The 23,775-nt window shown below is 39.8% G+C and overlaps 1 protein-coding gene across 5 annotated transcripts in view; it reads right to left on the bottom strand.

The window, feature by feature from the left end:
- Positions 1–23,775, bottom strand: part of LOC114680842 (zinc finger protein OZF-like) — a 69,322-nt gene that overhangs the window by 4,445 nt on the left and 41,102 nt on the right. For 4 of the 5 annotated variants that reach the window (XM_037197922.1, XM_037197921.1, XM_037197920.1 and 1 more), the window contains 2 exons: positions 1,553–1,679; positions 1,295–1,352 (listed from right to left, as the gene is read on the bottom strand). In XM_037197922.1, coding sequence (XP_037053817.1) covers positions 1,295–1,352; positions 1,553–1,679 — 185 coding nt within the window. Of the gene's footprint in view, positions 1–1,294; positions 1,353–1,552; positions 1,680–17,458; positions 17,775–23,775 lie in introns of those variants that run through there. The other variant, XM_028854000.2, reaches the window with a different exon arrangement.

The following is a 23,775-nucleotide window of genomic DNA, read 5'->3' as shown; positions in this document are numbered from 1 at the left end:
ATGTACGGCACCATGTCATAGAGTTGGAGTCCCTGAAGAGAGGCCAGGAGGCCATTGGTGAAGGTTCAATGTGGGGAGCTCCTGGTGTATTAGAAAGGCCAGTACCATGGGAAGATCGCCAAGGACTGAGCAGCTGTGGAATGAAGTCAGTCTGAAACCATTGGACAAGTGCATGGCAGAACCAAAAGGGTGGATCATGAAAAACACTCAGGACATCAGGAGGTTGTGAACCAATTCCAAATTCGGATATGGATCTGGGGGATGACTGACACTGTAGTATTTTGGTTTTGCATTGATCTGACTAGAAGTAAGCCCCTGTTCTTCTTACTTTGAAAACAGAAGCACAAACTTACTAATAATTTTTCAGGAGCTCACAGTAGAGACTTTTTGAGATTTTAAAGAGATCTAGGTATTTTAAAGTGACTAGTCAGAGTCTTTAGAGTCGTTTTAACGCTGGGAGACTTCAAATGTCATATTCTACTTTATACTGTGATATCAAGAGTATTTAGGGACAAACATTCCATGAAAGAATAGAGATTTTTGGTCATGTATTTGTGTGTCCCATGATCAATTGTGCTGGTCATGATCAATTGTGCTGTTCGCATTTCACAATTTGACACAAGACAGAAAGCACTTCTGAGAAGAGGGAACTTCAACTGGAAAACAGCTCTATCAGACTGACTTTTAGGCAAGTATGTGGGGATACTTTCTTAATGAACTATTGATAAGGAGTGGCCCAGCCCACTGTGGGTGGTGTCCCCTAGAGATGTGGGCCAGGGCTGAACCAGGCAGGTAGCTGAGAAAGGGATGAAGGGCACACCAGTAAATAGCATTTCTCCATCACCTCTGCTTCAGTTCCTGCCTCTAGGTTCCTGCCAGGCTTAAGTTCCTGCTCTGGCTTCCCTTTATGATGGGACTGTGACAAGGAAGATTAAATAAAAATGAGCTCCACCCCAGAGCAAAAGAAAGCAACAAAACACAGCACTTACGTTCCAAGTCTCAAAAGAATATATAGAAAGGTAGTAAACACTTTTGGATATGAAGGGAAGTTTTTGCTTCATAAACCACTGGAAAAGCTCTTTCAGAACTTGATGTGGCATCACATGTAGGTGATATTTATAGATTGCACAGATGAGATACTCAAATATTAAATGATACAATTCAATGATCCATTATAGGAATCTGTGTGAAATCAATTTGCATTTAGATATATTTGGATCATTATGTAGGATCTCAGTTGTCCTACCACTCCCAATTGTTTGATGAAAATTCCTTTCTATTGAACATAAATTACCCCAGATTTCTGCAGAGATCTTTGTAGTCCTCTTCAATATTTTCTTCTAGTGTTTTCTCTAGAAATAAACCCAAAGAATTCATTATGACATATTCAAGATCTTTAAAAAAATTATTACTATCTAGCTCTTATGAGATGGGCATGCACACTAAAGTCACTACATGTTCCATTCAGGAATTCAAATCACACCACTACACACAAAAGCAGGAAATAGTTGTTCTCTGACTGAATATGCAACAGGAGCATGCTTGGTTTTACCTATAAAGGTCAAGTTCAAAAATGTTTCCTTCATCACATCTCTGTAGAGCTTCTTTTGACTGGAATCCAACAAAGCCCACTCGCCTGAGGTGAACTTCACAGCCACATCCTCAAAGGTCACTGGCTCCTAAAACAGTGCACATAATGGATTAGTTACTTTTAACACCCAGGCAGAAGGAAACTTAATCATCTAAGGCAGATGTTTCTGAAGACACCTCGATGTGATTATGTAGATAAAGGTTAATCCAAGAATATTGTGGTATGCTCCTTTGAGTTCTTATTAGAAGAAAGGAAGATACACAGTTACTACTCTACTGCTGTGAAGAGATACTAGGATAAAGCAACTATTAGAAAAGAAAACATTAAATCAGGCTTGCCTACACTTTTAGGGGATTGGTCAATGAGAATCATGGCAGGAAGCACACATGCATGAAGCTGGAACAGTAAATGAATGTTTTATTCCTGATCCAAAGGCACCAGGCAAAAAGATGTACATGGTATCTGCCATGGCCTTTTAAAACCTCAAATACCACCCCCCCCCCATTGAAACACCTCCTACCATAAGACCACAACTCCTAATATTTTTCAAACAGTTAACTGTGGACCAAGCTTTCAAACACGATCCTACGGGGGTCAGTCACATTCAAAATAATGCACACACCTACCTGAGAGGCAGCATTTTATAAACTATGGAGGCATTACATCAGTGGAAGGAGGGAGCTGAGACACAGACAACTATACGTCACTCAATTCCTGATTGTGTGGGATCTGACCAGCCACTTCAAAGTGATACATTTTATGGACCGTACCCTTCAATTGTGAAATAAAATAAATTCTTTCTGCTTTACGTCACTTTTCTCAGTGACATTTATGACAGCCAGATGAAAAGCCTAATATAAGAAATAGAGAAGAAAAAGTGGGGACATTGGTATAAGTAGATCTGACCAGGTTCTCTGTTCCATTTAGAATTTGTTTTGGGAGGAATTGGCCAGAGATTTTTCTTTAGAAAGGACCAACTCTAGAGTACACTGAAAGCTGAGCTTAAAGAATCATTCTGATGGAGGCTTCAAAGACAAAAATGCTGAAAGAAATGCTCACAGAGGAGGTGTGAATCAGGAACCGTCAGTGGGAACAAGGACTTTGTAAAGAACTAGAGTGATGGCTATTCCTGTGCTATTAGAGTAGAGACTATAACTTCATTTTGCCTTACATCAGAGAACTTGAAATGAATGTGAATGCACAGGTTATAGAATACTGTGGTAGAGGAAATGAATGTGAGCAAACCAAAATTTTAAACAGGGGAGCAGTAGGAATCGATAACAAGTTTAGTACTATGCATTGGGACAATAGTGAAGCAGGTAACATTGGGAAAATGAAAAACCTGGGACTCTATTGGACTTGGACTTTGCACACAGTCCTCTCTGAACAATGCACCTAGCAACCACTGAGTATCCCTCTTTGAACATTTGAACAAACATTTTTTTTTTTTTTCGTTTTTCGAGACAGGGTTTCTCTGTGTAACTTTGCCCCTTTCCTGGACCTTGCTTTGGAGACCAGGCTGGCCTCGAACTCACAGAGATACACCTGCCTCTGCCTCCCAAGTGCTGGAATTAAAGGTGTGTGCCACCACTGCCTGGCTGAACAAACATCTTTAGTGGGCTGGATCTATAGCTGCTTTAAAAATATGCCTTAGTAACTCCTTATTGCATTTAAACAGCTTTTGGAAAACTTATGGACCACATGGCAAATAGGCTGCAATGGAGTAGCTCTAGGTGCATGTGCAATAAGGCAAACTGTTTTCAAAATGAATGTTAAAGAACAAGCTTTCTTTTTTTCTTTATTGAAATTTTTGACTCTAAATAATTGGACCTGCACATTTTAAAAATCAGATCATTATGGGAAATGGCATGTGCAGTTAGCAAGGCTGACCAAGTGTAATCCTGTCGGTCAAAACACCCAACCTTCTGTGCATGCTGTGTCTCTCAGCAACCAAATCCCCTTTCCTTCAAAGCCCCCCCCAAGATAAATTACAGCCTTCCTTACCCTTATTTACAGGGTCTGCTGACACCTTTCATTGCATATTTCTCTCCTGAAGTATGCCGTCATTTTGAACAAAGTTACCTTTCTCTACACAGGTATACCCTGTCCAGACTCAAACAACCAATTAAGTACTGAGCAAACCGGCAGAGGGAAGTAAACACATTTTTCTCTCTCATAACTAAAAATTGTCCTCAATATTTTCTACCCCACTTTCATTGTGACAGTTATGGCGGCAATGAATAACCAAACTAATCAGATCCTGTCAGCTATCATCAACCCAAGGTCTCCATGCCCTAAAATACAGCTCAGCTGAGAAGGGACCCTCACCTCCTTGCTGTTCACCAGAACTGGATAAGAAATCAATAGAAAAGACAAGGGAAGGGGACTAATAGGTGATTCTGCCAATTCACAATGTAGGATTCCTTGATTTCAATTTAGGACAATTTCTCTGCCCTAAATCTACAGTCACTTGTAATTTATGGGAAGGGCTTTCTTTTGTCTTTGTCTCATTTGCTTTTTTTCCCCTGTGTTATTCAGAACAACATCATTTGGAAACTACTGATTTCTTATTGACAAATACTACACCAGTTACACAAATATTAACTGTCTGTTAACTATGAACATTGGTGTTTTCTAGAAGGTCAATGGACAAAGACACAAGGGAAAGAAGAGTGCTCTTATTGAGAAGGAGCTCAACTTCACAAAATATTCTACAATACTGGTATCAAATTCTAAAATCCCCAGAACACTTTATATCATGTCAGTAAAAACACTAGGTAGAAAGCGACTGAGCCCTCAAGAAGCCACCCCTAGCTAAGAAGATAGTGACAACTGATGACTTTGGTGGTACCAAAAGTCATTTATCTTCAGGAATATGGCCACTAATATGTTGTCCATGCGCCTCTGGATGGCCACACAATTTTGGACAGCACCAACTGAATGAAGTAGCTTATAAAAAACAAAAATAAAATGAAAACAAAACAAATCATAAAAAACACATGAAATTAAGAGTCACGTGTGTAGAGGGTATAAGGGCTAGGTACTAATAAAATACCCCACTTACATGCACAAAATTCCCATTAACAAACATTTATTTGAAAGGGCTGTTAGTCTTTTAATAACAAAACAATGTAAGAGATGTCTGTAGGGCTAGGGCACAGGCAAGCAGGTAAAAAGCTTGCCATGCAAGCCTGAAGACCTCAAACCCTACTGAGGATGTGTGGGAAAGTACTTACTGTTAGTGGAAGTTTAAACTGCTGCAATTAACAAGGAAATCAATGTGGGCTTGCATCAGAAGTAAAAACATCTCTCCAAATACAATGACAAGAGGCCCTATACTACCATAGATATATACACAGTCATGTTCATTGCTCCTCCGGTACAAACAGGTAGAAAAAGAATCATCAGGGAGATCTATCAGCTGAAGTCTGGAAAATGGAATTGTGGCACATAAACACACTGGAATTTGACACTGAAATGAAATTTTCAAGAACATGGATGTAACTATAAGTGTATAAATACACTGAGCCACACGTCCTAAGTACACAAAGTCAAATGCTGTCTTTTTACATATGTATTCTCTCTTTGACTTCTTACCCATCTGTTCCAAAACTGGACTAAGTGTCCATAAAGATCATGGAGAAGAAAGGTTCCAAGAGATCTGTGGGTAGGTGGAATGTTACAAGTATAGTAGAAAACATTAGATATGTGTCTTAGGGTTCCAATTGCTGTGAAGAGACACCATCATCATGAAAACTCTTTCCTAACTCAAACTCCCAAAGTTCAAATTCCTCCAAACAAAAGCATGATCAGGCCTATCACAATACTCCAATTCCTAGTACCAACTTCCTTTTTTAAAAAAATTATTTATTATGTATAGTGTTCTGCCTGCATGTATGCCAGCCAGATCACACTATAGATGGTTGTGAGCCACAATGTGGTTGTTGAGAATTGAACTCAGGACCTCTGGAAGAGCAGCCAGTGCTCTTAGCCTCTGAGCCATCTCTCCAGGCCCCCAACTTCTGTCTTAATTAGGGTTTCTATTACTGTGAAGAGACACCATTGCCACAGCAACTCTTAAAAGGAAACATTTAATTTTGGCTAGCTTACAGTTTCAGAGGTTTAGCCAGTTATCATCATGGCAGGCAATATGGCGGCAGGCAGGCAGACACAGTGCTGGAGAAGGAGCTGAGAGTTCTACATCTTGATCTGTAGGCAACAGGAAGTGAACTATGTACCACACTGAGCATAGCTTGAGCAAAGGAGACCTAGAAAGGCTACACTCACAATGAAAGATTTCCTCCAACAAGGCCACACATACTGCAAAAATGCCACGCCTAATAGTGCCATTCCCTGTGGGGGCCATTTTCTTTGAAGTCACCAGAATATTTAAGTAGAGTGGTCAATACACCAGGAATTGAAAGGATAAAATTGAAAGGATCACTGGAAAGGAAGAGAGGAGGAGGTTGGAATATCAAGGCTCTTGATTATTCTCAGTTACAGAGTGATTTACAGGCCTACCTAGTGGCACACAAGTGACCCTGACTCAAAAAAAAGGATAAAGAAAAAAAAAAGTCAGGGGTGTTGGTGTAAGCCTTTAATCCAGAATGCATAAGGCAAAGGAGAGTGTTCTGTGAGTCAGAAAATATGAGGTGAGAAGGAACTGGAGAGAACTAAGACTGAGGAGAAGCAAATACAACCTTTATTCATTGATTATATCACTGTAAAGATAGAAAATATCCAAATCTACACCCTCATCTCCTCTAAATACAAGAGGAGAGAAGAATGAAAGAAGGCTGTGCAAATCTACCTTCTCATACCAAAGCTACCATTTTGAATTGTATCAACTTCAAACCACTGGAATTTTATCACTTATAAAATAGTTCCACGATATGTTTGAAGATTATGCTCTGTGGTAGAGTTTTCTGAAATTATTATGTGTTTTAGTTTGCTTCCAGTTGCTGTGATTAAATGCCATGATGAAAAGCAACACAGTTGAAGAAAGTGTTAATTTGGCTTACACACCCATGTCACAACATTAAGAAAAGCCATGGCAGGAAAAGAAGCAGAAACTGTGGAAGAACCTGTTGACGGGATCATAATTAGATAACTTTCTTATATAGTCCAGGACCACCTGCAAAAGGATGATGCTGCACATTCTGTACTAGCACTCCACATCCCCAATTAAAAGAATCCCTCACAAACATAGCCACAGGTACATCTGATCAATACAGTTCCTAAGTTCCCTCTTCCAAGATGATGTAAGATTGTGTCAAGTTGGCAATAAAAATTCATCAGTACACTAAGACATAAAACACATTCATTTCCTGAAGTCCATCTATTTTCCAATACAAACTGAGTTTGTAACAATTTGCTTTTGCAACCATAAAGATGACATTGGTAACAAGTTCAGTATTCATTTCCACCACACTGTCATTAATAGAGATTGGTCTAAAGTATATGACTGCTCTGTGTGATCACTTAGGTTGTCCTGTGAAGTTTATATTTATGGTATGGGACACATGTGCCTAAAATTACATTCACACTCATTCCCTTCCTCTCCCTCCCCCTCTCCCCTTCCTTTACCTCTCACAATACTAAAGGAAAGCAATGAATTACCCCTCCAGTTCACTCAGTGTAGACCCATAGTCTCTTGATATTTTCCTCTACCACATGTTCACTTGCCTTTCTACCTTGGCCATGAAACACAAAGGGTATCAATAGAATTTGATCAATGGGACTTTCTAGTCACTAAGAAGCCACAGGAATTAGACTGCCATTCTTTTTAAATATGTGTGTGTGTGTGTGTGTGTGTGTGTGTGTGTGTGCGCGCGCGCGCGCGCGCGCGCGCTTCTCTGGAGGTGGAGTTACAGTGGCTGTGAAGCCACCCAACATGGGTGCTAGGAAATGAACTTCAGTCATTTGCAAAAACATAAGAGCTCTTAACTTCTGAACTAGCTTTCCAGCTCCATACTAATATTCTTCGTAACTTCATCATTCTGTAGTGTCCTCATATTACCACTTACCAAGACACAACATTCTTAGACATACTGAAAATGATCATTTTCACATCACTGTGAATAGGCATTCCTTCTATGAGCACTCTGGAGGCTGATGCGATGAGCATCTTCTAGGCAAACTTTATCTAAATAGCAACTCAATAAGCAAAAATCTACAAAATGAAATTTACTATTGGTAATGAAGATATTTAAGGATCTAGTCATCCAAAAACTGAGAGCTGGACAAGAAAAATCCTGGCCACAAATTAATTTTCAAGGGGTGGAATAAATTAATAATTGGATATCCAAGTCACAACAGATGGAATATAGAAGAGATCAGGTTTCAAGACTAGATACATATATATGCACTTCTAACAAGCCACCATGGTGAGAATCAGCAACAATCTACCAACATACAGCTCTTGCAACTGTGTCTGGTGATGAAACACATCTGAAAATCATCAGGACTTTGGGTGAATTGAAAACCTATTGTGCTTAAAATCACCTGTTTGTCCACAGCACACACTGATGATTGTCTGTGTGTATAATGACCCAGTTTCTACACTTTATGCAAAATTGAAACTTTCCCACCCTTGTGACAGGAAAGTTCTGTGAATATCAACACACATATCGAGAACCAGGTCTTGAAGAGCCACAGAAGTCACAGGGCTAATGAGTCCCACTCCCTTGTCTGGGAATATTTTTAAGTTCTCAGTAGTGTACACCAAAAACAAAATAAAACAAAAAACATAAAATAGTATATGATTGTATACTGTCTTCAGCTCAATGTCCAGTTGATTTATATTTATAAATTCTTACAGAAACATATCAGTACTGTCATTACCCCTCCAACAGGGTTTTGAATTTGTCCCAGATAGACCTCAAACATGTGCATTTTCTAATGCATCCTAATAGAATAATAACAAAGGCGCATCAGCATATCATCCAGCCTTCACCAGTTCTTAGTGAAATGTAAAGGTGTAGTAATGCTAACCTCATTATATGCAGAACTCAGGTGCATGAAAGAAACTATGTATAGATACTGAAAAAGTAGTACGCATACACAGTGGAATATTGTTACATGGTTATTTTTTTTTAAGATTTATTTATTTATTTATCATAGTACAGTGTTCTGTCTGCATATACACCAGCACACCAGAAGAGGGCACCAGATCTCATTACAGATGGTTGTGATCCACCATGTGGTTGCTAGGAATTGAACTCAGGACCTCTGGAAGAGCAGCCAGTGCTCTTAACCTCTGAGCTATCTCTCCAGGCCTTGTTACATGGTTATGAAGACTGAAATTATTACATTTGAGGGCAATTAGAGGGGTTGTGGAAATACCATGAGTAAGTCAACCTGACACAGGAAGAAAAATGCTTATGTTGTCTCATGTATGCAGATCCTAGCTACCACATTTTAATGTGTGTACTCAACAATGTGTGCAGGGAAAGACCAGAAAGATGGTGGCTATTAGAGAGACGAAGAGTGGATATTAGAACATATTATATATAAACATAGGTAGAGAAGGTAACTGGGTAAAAAGGTATAAAGCACAGAGGGCAGTTGTAAGATTTGAAAGATAGGGTGTGTGTGTGCAGTAATGAAATCACTATGTCTTTAAAATGCATACAGAAACCTAGTTTGAACCCTTAGTTAAAATTTAGATGTTTCAGTAGATATATTCTCCATGGATAAATACTGCTGTTCCAAGTGCCATTGATTACTAATGAGAATGGAGTGTCAAATTTGGGATACCCTCCTAGCACTTTTTGGCCAGGGAAGAAACAAGGTCTCTCTCAAAGTGCAGGTTATTGCCAACACTCATGGTTGCCCATCACAATTACATGATAATAAGCTATCACTGAAGACAACATATACTTTGAACACAGTACATTGAGAAATCAAGCTGTAGCTAAGCTAGAATTTTTCTCCCTAACAACTAACCTCAAAGTAGAAGAATTTGCTATGCTACCTGCTAGGAAAAAAGTCCTCGGTTACTACCAGGTGTAAATCCAGTGAGCTACAATAACAACCAGTCAGGCAAAATTATATATTCTGAAATAGAATGAATGTTATAAAAATAAGTCATCTCTTTCTCATTGGTTTTGTGACCTCCTCCACAGAGAAAACACATGCCAGGTTATTAAACTACTCATTTTTACTTTGTGTGACTGTGCATATTAATTATCTAGGATATAAGATAGGTTTACAGAAAATTCAATCACAGAAAGTACAAATCAGGAGACATCAATTACAAACTCTTAATGATTTTCAAAAATTGCTGGGAAATATTAACTGGCTACAGTCCACAACTAGATTACCAACTAAGAACTAAGTAATTTTTATAAAACCTTACAATGTGATAAGGAATTAAACAGTCTAGAAAAATTATCAGCTGAGGCTGAGAGAAAATTGGCTCTGGTAGAAAAGAAATTACAGGATGCGTATGTGGAACACTTGGATCCAAAGCCTGATTGTATCCCAGTCATTCTATCACAGGAAGTTGTTTGTTTGTTTTGGGGGGAAGGTTTTGGTATTTTTAGGGGGAGGTTTCAAGACAAGGTTTCTCTGTGTAACAACCCTGGCTGTCCTGGAACTCACTCTGTAGCCCAGGCTGGCCTCCAACTCACAGAGATCTGGCTGCCTCTGCCTACCGAGTGATGGGATTAAGGGCATGTGCCACCATGCCCAGCAAATTCCCACAGGAATTCTTATGCAGAGAGAAGATAATATCTTAGAATAGATATTTTTACCACACAGAGTAAAAAATTAAAGAGCGATGTAGAAAAGGTTTCTGAATTGATTCTGAAAGGAAAAATAAGACTTTGTCAATTAGCATGACTATACCCAGCAGAAACTGTGGCACCTTTTACTAATGCTGAAATTGCTTCATTATGGGGAGAAAATGAACACTGGCAAAGAGCTTGTGTAGTTTTTTGGGAGAAATTAGTAACAAATATCCAAAAAGCAAGAGACCAGTTTATAAAAAACTGATTGGATTCTCCCTCATATCATAAAAAGGACATCAATTTCTGGAGCCCCTGCATAAATAAGGAAACGTAGGTTATAAGTGTGAAAAAAGTAAGTAAAATGGCTCAAAGCCCATATAATTCAGTTCAAAAATCAGAATTATATGTTATTCTCGTCGTATTATTAGATTTGCAAGAACCTCTGAATGTAATTATTGACTCTCAATAGGCAGAAAAAGTTGTTTTACATAGTGAAACCACTATACTTATTCCAGATGACACAGAATTAACTTTGTTATTTATTCAATTACAAGTAATCAGAAATAGAAATCATCCATTGTATATAGCACATACCAGATCCCATATGGGTCTACCAGGCCCTCTAGCACATGGTAATGATGAAATTGATCAGTTACTAATAGGAAAGGTGCTAGAAGCCTCAGAATTTCATAAGAAGCACCACGTTAATATAAAAAAAATAAGCCAAGAAAATTATAAGGAAATGTCCTACTTGTTCCTTGTATAACTAAACTCCATTATCTGCAGGAAGTAACCCAAAGGGTACTCAAAGAAATGAAATTTAGTAAATAGATGTGTTCCATTTTGCATAATTTGGAAAATTAAAGTATGTGCACCATACCATAGATACATATTCAGGTTTTCAATGGGTAGTTCAGAAAAGGCTGATTCTGTAATTACACATTTATTAGAAGTTATGGCCATTATGTGGACACCTGTATAAATTAAGACTGACAATGCTCCAGCATATGTCTCTAGCAAAATGAAAGTTTTTGCATATTATAACATAAACCATATTACAGGTATACCACACAATCCAATACAAGTAGTTATGAAAAGATCTAATCATACTTGAAAAGATATACTTAATAAACAGAAAAAGGTAATAAAGACCCCCAGAGATAGATGACATGGTGATTTACTAACTTTAAACTTTTTAAATGCTAATGAAAAGGAATGACAGCTGTGGAGAGACATTGCCTAGTAGAAAAAACTGCTGAATTAAATCCCCCTGTATATTTTTAAGATCTGTTGACCTCAGAGTGGAAACCAGAATGAGTGTTACATTGGGGAAGAGATTTTGCTTTTGTCTCCACAGAAGAACAAAGGCTGTGGATACCATCAAGAGTCATAAAGATTATATTCAAACAGGAGAGACTTCTTGAACCATGTGTCTTAATTCCATGACAGAATTTAAACTATAGATTGCCATGTGGCCCGTGCCATCTTAGACATCAGCTTCTGAGTTTTCTTTTTTTTTTTTTTTTGGGTTTTTTCGAGACAGGGTTTCTCTGTGTAGCTTTGCGCCTTTCCTGGGACTCACTTGGTAGCCCAGGCTGGCCTCGAACTCACAGAGATCCACCTGCCTCTGCCTCCCGAGTGCTGGGATTAAAGGCGTGCGCCACCACCGCCCGGCTCTGAGTTTTCTTCTTAAATAAGGACATTTTTGTTGTTTGATATTAAACACAGTTAAGAGGTTTAATGTTATAAGGAAATTCAAAGGGATACTACAGTTGAAGCTTGTTTTCTAAATCTCTAAGAGCTGGAGTGATTTGGATCTAAGATAAAATATTTGAGCAGGTAGTAGTAGCCCACCCCTTTAATCCCAGCAGAGACAGGTGGATCTCTGTAAGTTGTTTTCTAAATTCTAGTTACAATGAACTAGGTGGTGGTGGTGCATGCCTTTAATCCCACCACCCAGGGACAAAATTCAGATACAGCTCCTAATTGGCACGTTTTCATACTAGAAAAATCACATGCCATATTTACAAATTATTATTAAAAAAAAAAAAAAAACCTCTACTGGGTTACTAGAAAGACAGGCAAAATTCAAAATAACTGTCCTTTGTGATCTAAAAATAAATACACTTAAACCTTGAAGTTATATATGTAAGGATAAAGAGAAATATAGGTATGTTTATTGACACATACAAAGGTATATTTAGTTTCAAAATTTCAAAAACAATTTTTGAATTAAAAGATAACACATTTTCTGTTGCCAAAAAGGCATTTAACAAAAATATAACCTGCCAAAGAAAGGAACTCCTCAAAATTAGGGTTGGGCAGGGTTTTGTTTTTGTCTTTCCGGAGACCACTGGACGAGTGAGACACCTGAAAAATAAAGACAGATCATCGAGAGAAAATGTCCAAGGAAAACGAGTAAATTGGCAAAGTGATACCCCCACCTCCAGCTCTCTTCTATGGCCAGGTTCTGGGCAAACACAGGACACCTTTGAGGTCTCCAAGAAGATGATGGGGCCCTGCAGTGATAAATCCACCTGGACTGTGGTAATGACACTAAGCCCAGAAACATCACACAAATATCAGCTTCAGACGACAAACCGTGGAGGGCATTCAAATCACTGAATGAAATGAAACTGACAGGAACGTTTTACAGAACTCTGAACTTAGAACTACTTAATCCTAAAGCTGCCAAATACAACCAAGCTGGACTTGTGGAAAAGCTTGGCAAAAATAGCTTCATTGATGTGAACAGTTTTTCTGTGTTAGAGTTAAATGTTGCAGAAATATTTGACCACACTGTGAACCCCAAGATCGCATTGTGTACTGGAGGAACCTGCTTTTCACTGTGCTGTGGATCAGCCCTTAGCACATACCTTTAATCCAAGAGCTTTCTGTTGCAATATTATAAACAAGATTAAATAAAATCAATCAGATCGAGAGGTAGAGCAAGTAACCAGTTGCTGAAAATAACCACCGAGTATAGTATAAGGGGAAGCCGGGAAGTTGGAGAAAGACAGGAATAGAAGGGAGGGACATTCGGATAGAGGAGTTTTATTGTCAGACAGAGGAAGGTCATCCGGCTGCTTTCTCTGCATCTCTGAGCTAGCAAGTTTTTACATCAGTATTGGCTCCCAAGTCTTTATTGCATGCATGGGAAAGCATACACACACACACACACACACACACACACACACACACACACACACACACACAGCTAAATATCTTTGAAAAAAAAGTCTACATAAATGTCACTCAGAAAATGCCTTTTCACATAAGTGTAATTACCAAGAGATAATAATAGCAGCAAAAAAGCAAAACAAAACAGGAAGTTGTATGTGGCAGCTCATATTGGCAAGGATGTGGAATAAGGGAAACACTCATCCATTGCTGGAGGGGTGAAAACTTGTAAAGCCACTATAGAAATCAATGTGGCAGTTCCACAGAAAGCTGGGACTTGATCTACCTCAAGATCCAACTATACCACTCTTGGGCATAAACCCAAAGGACACTCAATCCTACTACAAGGACCCTTGCTCAACCTATTCACTGTTGCTCTATTCATAATAGCCAGAAACTGGAAACAGCCTAGATGTCCTTCAACAGAAAAATAAAGAAAAAAAAAAATGTGGTATAGTTACACAATGAGATATTACTCATCTATTTAAAAAAAAAAAAGACATCATGAAATTTGCAGGCAAATGGATGGAACTAGGGAGAAAAATCATCCTGAGTGAGAAAAGAACCAGAAAGATAAATATGGTATGAATTAATTTGTATGTGGTAATTAGCAGATAAGTAAATGATAACGAAGCTAAAAGTCATAGAGCCAGAAAGGTTAGGTAATGGGGGGGGGGGACCGTAGGGGGACCTTAGAATAGGGGAAATAGAATAGATTTTACAGGTGGACTGGGGCAGGTGGGGAACGGAACAAGAGGATCGGGTGGGGAAGATGAGCATGGTGAGGACTAAAGAGGAATATTCAGGAAGAGAGAGCAGGAAAAGAGGGGCACTTGTGGGATGATACGGAAACCCAGTTCAGTGGAAACTTCCTAAAACATCTCCTAATAATGAGAGACAAGGGGTCTCAACTGGCCATCTCTTGTCACCAAAGGAGGCTTCCATTAGGGGAACAAGGTTGCATTCAATTGACAACCCCCCTAAACAACACAGGCTATTGCTAAGACAATGGGTTGCTATCCCCAATCTGACAGTGGAGCCCCATTGCTGAGAACAATACCCATACAACTCACTGAACATGGAAAAGTGGAGCTGGTACCTACATGGAGCCTGAACCCCTACATTCTAGTGTCCTAGGCACGGGAGGCACTCTTCAGGCTACCCAAAGAGAAACGTAAACACCCACTCACAAACCCTTTGACCTACAATCTGTCCTGACTACAAAATATGCTAGGGCAATGGTGGCACAAAGCTTGTGGGAGTGACCGACCAATGTCTGATTAGACTTACGGCCCGCTCCACAAGACAGAACCCACACCAGACACTGCTCGGGTAATCAAGAACCAGTGACCAGGCAGCCCAGAAGCCTAGGGTAAAAAGCAAATACTACTGGTCAAAAAGAAAAGTATCCATAAAATGACTGTTAATGATCTGCTAAACTCATAGATCAGTGACTTACTCAGTCATCATCAGAGAAGCTTCCTCTTACAGCAGATGGGAAGAGATGCAGAGACCCACAGCCAGATATTACCTGGAAATTCTAATTGGGAGATCGCCATCAAATCCCTCCCCTCAGTGCTCAGAGAACCTCAAAGTAGAGGAGGTGGAAAGAGTGTAAGACCCAGAGGGGATGGAAGACACCAGGAGAACAAGACCCTCTGAATCAACTGAGCAAGTTTTATATGAATTCAGAGACGGAAGCAACAAGCAAAGGGCACTGCATGGATCTGGACCAGGTTCTCTGATTATATATTACAGCTTTTGATTTAGTACTTTCCTGGGACTCCTGAGTGTGTGAACTAGTGGGTCTCTGATTCTTGTGCCTGCCCTTGGGGCTCTTTTTCTTTTGTGAGACTGCCTTGTACCGCCTTGATGTAATGTTTTTTGCTTTATCTCATCATGTTTTATTTTGTCATGTTTGGTTGCTATCTCATTGAAACCTGCTCTTTTCCTTTTTTTAAATTTTATTTTACTTTATTTTACAATACAATTCATTTCTACATATCAGCCACGGTTTCCCGTGTTCTCCCCCCTCCCGCCCCCTCCCCTTACCCCCAGCCCACCCCCTTTCCCACCTCCTCCAGGGCAAGGCCTCCCCCAAGGACTGCGATCAACCTGGTAGACTCAGTCCAGGCAGGTCCAGTCCCCTCCTCCCAGGCTGAGCCAAGCGTCCCTGCATAAGTCCCAGGTTTCAAACAGCCAACTCATGCAATGAGCACAGGACCCGGTCCCACTGCCTGGATGCCTCCCAAACAGATCAAGCCAATCGACTCTCTTACCCATTCAGAGGGTCTGATCCATTTGGGGGCCCCTCAGCCATTGGTTCATAGTTCATGTGTTTCCACTCATTTGGCTATTTGTCCCTGTGCTTTATCCAAACTTGGTTTCAACAATTCTCGCTCATATAAACCCTCCTCTTTCTCGCTAATTGGACTCCCGGAGCTCCACCCGGGGCCTAGCCATGGATCTCTGCATCCAGTTCCCTCAGTCATTGGACAGGAAACCTGCTCTTTTCTAATGAGAGGCAGAAAGGGAGTGGAGAAGGGGGAAGGAACTGGGAGAAAGGGAGTGGAGAAGGGGGAAAGAACTGGGAAGTCGGAGGGGAAACAATAATCAGGATATGTTGTATACGAATTTTTTAAAAAATGAGGCTAGAGGATGGCCCAGTGATTAAGAGCACTGGCTGCTCTTCCAGAGGTCCTGAGTTCAATTCCCAGTAACCACATGGTGACTCACAACCATCTATAGTAGGATCTGATGCCCTCTTGCATAAAGTAATACATGCAGATAAAGCACTCCTACATTTTAAAAAAAGAAATCTTTTTTTTTTTAAGATTTATTTATTTATTATGTATACAGCATGTATGACCGCAGGCCAGAAGAGGGCACCAGATCTCATTATAGATGGTTGTGAGCCACCATGTGGTTGCTGGGAATTGAACTCAGGATCTCTGGAAGAGTAGTCAGTGCTCTTAACCTCTGAGCCATCTCTCCAGCCCAAAGAAATCTTTTTTTAAAGAATAATAAAAAATAACTACAAACAAAATGTTAAGCAAATTGAAATTTCTTTCTTCGGACTGGTAATTTTGGCCAACTGCAGTTAGAACAAGAAAAAATTCTCACACATTATCATTTTGTAAAAGTAAGCAAAACAAGGTGGCTAGAGAGATGGCTCAGTAGTTAAGAGCATTCGTTGCTCTTGCAGAGGACCTGGGTTCAGTTCCCAGAACCCACAAAGTGGTTCACAACCAACTGCAACTCCAGTTCCACGGGATCCAAAGGCACCACCAAGCAAGCACATGAAACACAGAAACATATGGAGGCAAAACACACACGAAATAAAATGAATAAATCTAAAACAAACAAACAACAACAACAAAAAACACTAAAGCAAAAACAAACCAACAAGAAAACAAAATGCAAAAACCATACTGGATGAGGTGTTAAGGGGTAGAGACACAGCTCTGTGGGAAACTTCTCGAACAAACAGGAGACATGGGGGAACGATTCTGAGACAGACCAGATGAGGGAGGGGACAGAAATGAAACCCGAGGTGATAATGGAAAACAAAACTAAACTAAACTAAATCAGCGCCAGCAGCAGTGCAAGAGGAAAAGAGAAAATGCACGGAACACCCAAATCCCTTCACAGCCGTCTGGACTGACCATCTCCAACCCGCCAGCGAGGTTAGGTCTGTGTTCATGGTAAGGACTAACTCTAGGGGGCTGGGGATTGCGGGGAAGCCACTTTACTAGGACATAAGTGTGGCGGACTCCAGACTCAAGGCTGCCTGTGGGGTGTGCACGCTTCAAGTGCACGTGGGCATAGGCATTGCTCTGCGAGACTCCGCCTTCCACTGTACTGCATAGCAACGGGAAACTTCAGGAGCTGGCGCCGCATAACTCCAAAGGAGCTAGCGACCCAAATCCTCTCCAAGAGCCCAAGGCACACTCACCATTCCTGGCTTCTGATGTGTTTGGGTTTCCACCCAATGATGCCTGCAGTCAGCAGAACACAAAGTCTCCCAAAGCAGGTCCTCACAAGGATCCAGCCATACTAAGCAAAGCGTGAAAAAGACTTCCCCAACCCTTCCCCAGCTCGCTGCGACTATCCGTGCTCCCGATTGGACAGTTCATTCCTTTTAGTACTATGGTCCCTGATTGGCGAACTGTACTCACTCAGCGCTAAGTATCAAAACATTTTAGGAAAGTTCAGGTGCAACCCCTGACTGCCCACACTCTAGAAGGCGAACTTCTGTGAAAGCCATTCAGGGCCACATGGTGAGACCCTGACCCAAAACGAAACAAAGATGCCCGGCATGGTGGCAGGCATTTTTAATCGTGACCAGTAAGTAGAAGCTAGCCTGGTCCAGAGAACTAGCTCCAGGACAGATAATAGTACCCAAAGAAATCCTGTTTCGAAAACCAAAACAAACAAGGAAGCAAAATAAACAACAACAAATTTTTTTTTTTTTTTAAAAAAAAACCTCTAACATATCCATACTCTCTGGAATGAACCTGTTCCGTTTTGGCATTTCACTGCATTGTAAGAAAACATGCTATGGAATTTGGAATGCACTCACTCACTTCCTCACATACACAGATAATGCACTAATATCTATACATTCCAATATCTTGCCTCAAAGGAGAAAACGGAACTTCAAGATAGAAGCAGGCCCTAAGCAGGTTCAAGCACAGAAACCACATGTAGGGTTTGATAGGAAACCTCAAATATTAGGGATGAGGCAAAAGCCTGACTTTCTCACTCTTCGTGTTTCAGTATATCCATTTTCTGCCAATATAATGAAAACACACCAACAAGGGTATGTAATTACTCGATGGATAAAATAGACGTACATGGCAGGAGTACTCAACTAAGGATTCAGAGTTATAAAAAGAAATTCTTGAACTTCAGAATAGGTTTTCTTTGCCCAAGGTCATGAATAAAGCCTCCATTCACTAGAGGAAACACTCCCAAGCATCAGGACGACACAGATTACTAATAAAAAACCCTGCAATAGTCATTCTCTAGTGGTGATGCAGACACTCGGAATGATTTATCCTTGGGACCTGACCATGCCAGCTATTGCTTCCATGGCCATGAAATAATTCTTTTAACACTAGATATCCTCCAGAATTACCATGTCACTGACACCCACATTAGATTTACCTATTTTATTTCACCATTGTGGGAGTTTTTCCTACATGTGCAGCAGTGTGCCTCCTGTGTGCTTGGTACCCTGGAATATCAGAAGATGCTATTTTATTCCCTGGAACTGGAGTCTCAGACTGTTCTGAGCCACCATGTGGGGGCTGTGAATCAACTGTGGTCCTCTGGAAGAGAAGTGTGTGCTCCTAACAGCTGAGTCATCTCTCCATCCCCTATTTGCATTAAGATTTAAAAAATAAGCAAACAGTAAAATTCACAAGTGTTTTCTCCAGGGGTCTACCAAATTGTGTCTCTAAAACATGACCATCATGGTTGTTCTTCATATGAGAGGGAGGACTGTTGTGACTAATCTTAGTCATGCTTTGAGTGACTGTCATCCTAGGTAAGCAACCTCCATTTGGGGGATTTCCAAAGGTGATCACAGCTGGGCTGATTAACCATTTAAACTCCACCTGGAGAGTTGAGGAAAGCACAAGCTTCTCACCTGCGGATCCAGCTGAAAGGAGTCTGGGGAAGGGACAGCTTATGCCGAGGCACGGAAGAATGAAGGGAACGGGGAGACTCTGCAGCTACAGGGAAGCCCTCATCCCTGCGGGGTAAGGCTTTCCAGGACCAATGTCAGTTCTGGAATTAATTACACCAATGTGTGTGGCATGTGTGCTTAGGATGTAAATTCCTCTTGGCAGGTTGTTCCTCTGATAAGCACTAAGTGACCCTCTTCAGACTAGTTTTGTCTTGAAGTTTGTCTTCTGATATTATACTAGATATGTCCTTGTGTTAGTAAGGGTTTCTATGGCTGTGATAAAACACCAGGACCACAGTCAACTTGGAAAATAAAGATTATCTTCACTTCCAATCCCACATCATAGTCAAAGGAAATTAGAGTAGGAAGCAAAGGCATGAAACCGGGCACAGAAAATGAAACAGAAGACATGGAAAATATTAATTAGTGGCTTGTTCCTCATAGGTAGCTCAGCCTGCTACTTTATACCATGGAGGACTATCTGCCCTGGGGTGGCAGTGTCCCTAATGAACTGGGCCTACTTATATCAATCATTAATAAAAAAAAAAAAAAATGACCACAGGTTAGAGTAGTACATGACTTTAACTCCATATTGGAGTTGGGAGTTCTGCATCTAAACAGTTTCAAGACTGCTGGCTGAGATGGATCAGTTGCACAAAATACCTGAGTCAGAACTTGATCATAATTCTAAATTTTCTTAGCATCCTCATAAGATTACCAGAGCCACAAATCAACAGGAAGTAGCCTACAAAACTACACCTAAATTCCCAAAATATTGTTTATGACTGTTTGTTTTCATTCAAGCTTGGTTGATTATAAGTTGTTAATGGTCACAGTCAATCTCTTTCTAAGAAGAAAAAGGGATATGGTATAGAAATGATGGGGGAAAGGGTAGATTATTCTGATGAATTATTGAATCTACTTTAATCCAAAAAAATCTGATAATCTCAAAATATTTTACATTGGTATGGATTTTAGTTTAATGATAAAAATTTAAAGTCAATTTTGTTATACTGTATGTATATTTCTACTTTTGTTTAAGGTATTATGTTTATGCATCTCATTTTAAAATGTATAATTAAAAATACAGACTAATACATAGTCACCTATAATAGTCACATTTATAATCGTATTACTTATACTTTCTAGGTATACAACAATATATTTCAAATAGATAGGTAATCTTCAAATACTTCAAAGACCAATAGAATAAGCATTTAGAATGTTTTGTTAACCTAAGGGTTTTCATGACAATAAGACACATCTGCTCCTGGCAGCACCAATTTACTTCAGAAATGATGCACATTGAAGAAATTCCTTATGGAGTTTTCTTTCAGTGTAGAAAGGCTAGACATTTAGGAAAGAAACTGCTCTTGCCTGGACTGCTTGAGAGTATCCTGTATAAACTGGATATGCAGGATCCACAGAAAAGTGACCACTAAACTTTGCCAAAACAAGGTGGGATGGTCAGAAACAACTGCCAGACATTTTACAGGACATGAAGAAAAGTGACTGATGAGCTTTGCCAATATAGGCAGGACAGTCCTTCAAATCTTCTCCTTCAGAAAAAGTCTGCAAATACTCTAGGTCTATAGGCTAAAGATGGATGCCCCAATGGTACAGAAGAACTTTAGATGACTGGCCAGGTAGCTAGATGTCTCTGTCATTTCTAGAGTTTTGGAAGTTGCTTCCAATGCACTTCCTGTTTACTCAGGTAATATTATATCCTTCTGGGGTCTTTGGTGGAGTTGAAGACTAGATATTTATAATTATAGTTTTCCTTAAAAGATAAAAAATAAATTAGATATGAATCTTTAGACTCACTGATATAAGATAGATAATTGAATGTTTTCTCTAATTTTGTCAAATACAAATAGACTAAATATTGTAACTGTAATTCTTGCTTGATAATTGTTTTGTTATATGTAATTTTACTACGTTAAAGTTAAAACCTTCCTTTTCAATTAGACAGAAAGGGGGAAATCCTGTAAGATGTCCTTCTGTATGCTGTGAATATGTGTTGATCTCATTGGTTGATAATAAAGATGTTTGGCTAATGGTGAGGCAAGATAAAGTTAAGTGGTACAATCAAACTGAGGCTAGAAATAAAGAAGGGCAGTGTCGGGGCAGACACAGCCAACAAGCTACTCAGGAAGCAAGATGTGTAGAAAATAAAAATAACAAGCCACGAACCACATGGCAAAACATAGATGAGAAATATAGGTTAATGTTGTATGGTATTTAGTTTGTATTCTGACAAATAAAGCTTGTCTGGAGATCAGAAGGCAGAGCTAGTCACTAGCTTACTGTAGAGGTCAGGCAGTGGTGGCACACACCTTTAATCCCATCACTTGGGAGGAGGAAGCAGGAAGATCAGTGGTTCAAAGCCACCCTGGGCTACACAAGATTGAACCAGTCTTAAAGAGAAACAGTGTCAGGTCGTGGTGGCTCAAGCCTTTAATCCCATGACTAGGGAAGTGGAAACAAAAATATAAGACAGGTAGAAACAGGGTCTCAGCCCCCACTCAGTCTGAGGATTCATAGAGACAGGATGCCCTATTCAGTCTGGGATTTCATGGAGGTACAAAGTCTAGTGGCTGCTACTCTGCTTCTTTAATCTTTCACCCTCTGTTTCTGATTCTGGGTGTTTATTGTTAAAACTAATGAGGATCATGATTCATTAATTTAATGGTTAGTAATAAGCCTGAGCTACTGACCAAGTTTTTATACTTAATATAAGCCTTTGAGTGATTATTTGGAAGCAGCTATGAAATAGGGTGGAACAGAGAAAGAAACTCCATTTACACTCTATCCCTGACTGTGTGTGATTTGACCAATTCCATTTTGAGGACTGTACCCTTCAATTGTGAGACTGAAAAAAAACTCTTTCCACCTTAAGTCACTTTTCTCATATTAATGATAGCCAGATAAAAAACCTAATATAAGAATTACATATGAAAAAGTAAAAACATTGGTGTAAGTAAACCTAAACAGGTTCTCCTTGGGTATTTTTTAACTTGTTTTGGGAGGACTGTGCAAGCATTCGCAAGAAATTTTTCTTTGACATGAAAATTTGCCTGAGTCCAGCTCTAGTGGGGTTCATGTTCCACAGAAGAGGTTTGGAGTTGTTTGGGGTGAGGGGTGTGATGGAGAAGGAGACTGACATGATCTGAGGGTGAATCAGGATGGCTGCCCATTTATTGAAAAAAGAATACACGTTTAATAGTCTATTGTAGCACAAAGAATTAAGTGGAAGAAAGAAGGCATATGAGCTTGGGTGTGGCTTGAGATCAGGGGTTGAGAAAGCTAGCACTGACCTTGACAAGTTAATAGGCACCAGTCATTATTAATGGTAGGGCCACAAGTTCCTCTTGCTAGAGATAATGACTCCCTTTTTAGTAAGCAGGAATTTATTCAAGCTCCTGAGGGAATGGGGACTTTTGTCTAAATGCCTGGCCTTGGAAAAAGGATTTTCTAGGAGGATCAGATACTCCATTACAGAATATTTATGGCTTAGTTTATCTATATAGCTAAACCTTAAAGTGAGCAAAGATGAAGCTAGACAAACATTACTGTGAACCTGAGAAGACCTTGGGAATCTACAAATGTTGATTATCAAATATATCATATCAAGCATATGTTATTTAAATTTTCTAGCAGCTTGGTGTTAACTTGTATAGTAGTAGGTGGAGTTATCAGGCTATATGATTTCATGGTAGAGGGGATTTTTTTCAAAGAATTATTTGGTTTAAAGAAAGTACCACTGTACACAATTTCATCCTTCACCAAAGTCTGCACAAAATTTCTCAAAGGGAAAGACGTAATAGTGGGAATCATTAAAAATGAAAGTAAAGGGGTGCTGGAAAATTGTGATCCGCAAAGTCAAAATGCTAGAACATTGTCAAGCAGCAATTGTTGTCATGCCAAAATAAACACACTGAACACAAAGCTGAAAGACTCATTCTAGTATGCATCACAAACAAAAATGCTGAAAGAGATGCCTACAGAGGAGGCACAGATCAGAAAGGTTCCATGGGGGAACAAGGACTCTTTCAGGAACTAGAGTAAGGGCCATTCCTGTGCAATTAGATTCAAGAATACAACTTCATTCTGACCTATATCAGAAAACTTGAAATGAACTTGAATGTAAAGATTGTGGAGTACTTTGGTAGAGGAAAAGAATGTCAGCAAGCTAAATTTTTAAAGAAAGGAAACAGTTGGAATTAGTAACAAGTTAGTACTATGCACTGGGACAATAGTGAAGCAGGTAACATGGGGGAAACTCAACAACCTGGGAGTGGCTGGAAGGTTTCCTGTGTCTTGCAGCCACTCAGTGCCAAATAAACACACAGAGGCTTATATTAATTGCAAACTGCTTGGTCTATGCCTCAGACTTAATATTAACTAGCTCTTTCATCTGAAATTAACCCATTTCTATTAAGCTATGCATTGCCACATGTCTTGTGGCTTCACCTGTGTTCCATTACATCTTGTTACCCTGGAAGCTCTAAGCATCTATCTGGACTCTGCCTTTTTTCTCCCTGTATCTCTCTTGGATTTCCTGCCTGGCCATAACCTTT

This window comes from Peromyscus leucopus, chromosome 22, assembly GCF_004664715.2.
Source record: "Peromyscus leucopus breed LL Stock chromosome 22, UCI_PerLeu_2.1, whole genome shotgun sequence".
NCBI classification, from domain to species: Eukaryota; Metazoa; Chordata; class Mammalia; order Rodentia; family Cricetidae; genus Peromyscus; species Peromyscus leucopus.
This window is presented reverse-complemented; position numbering and strand designations above follow the sequence as displayed.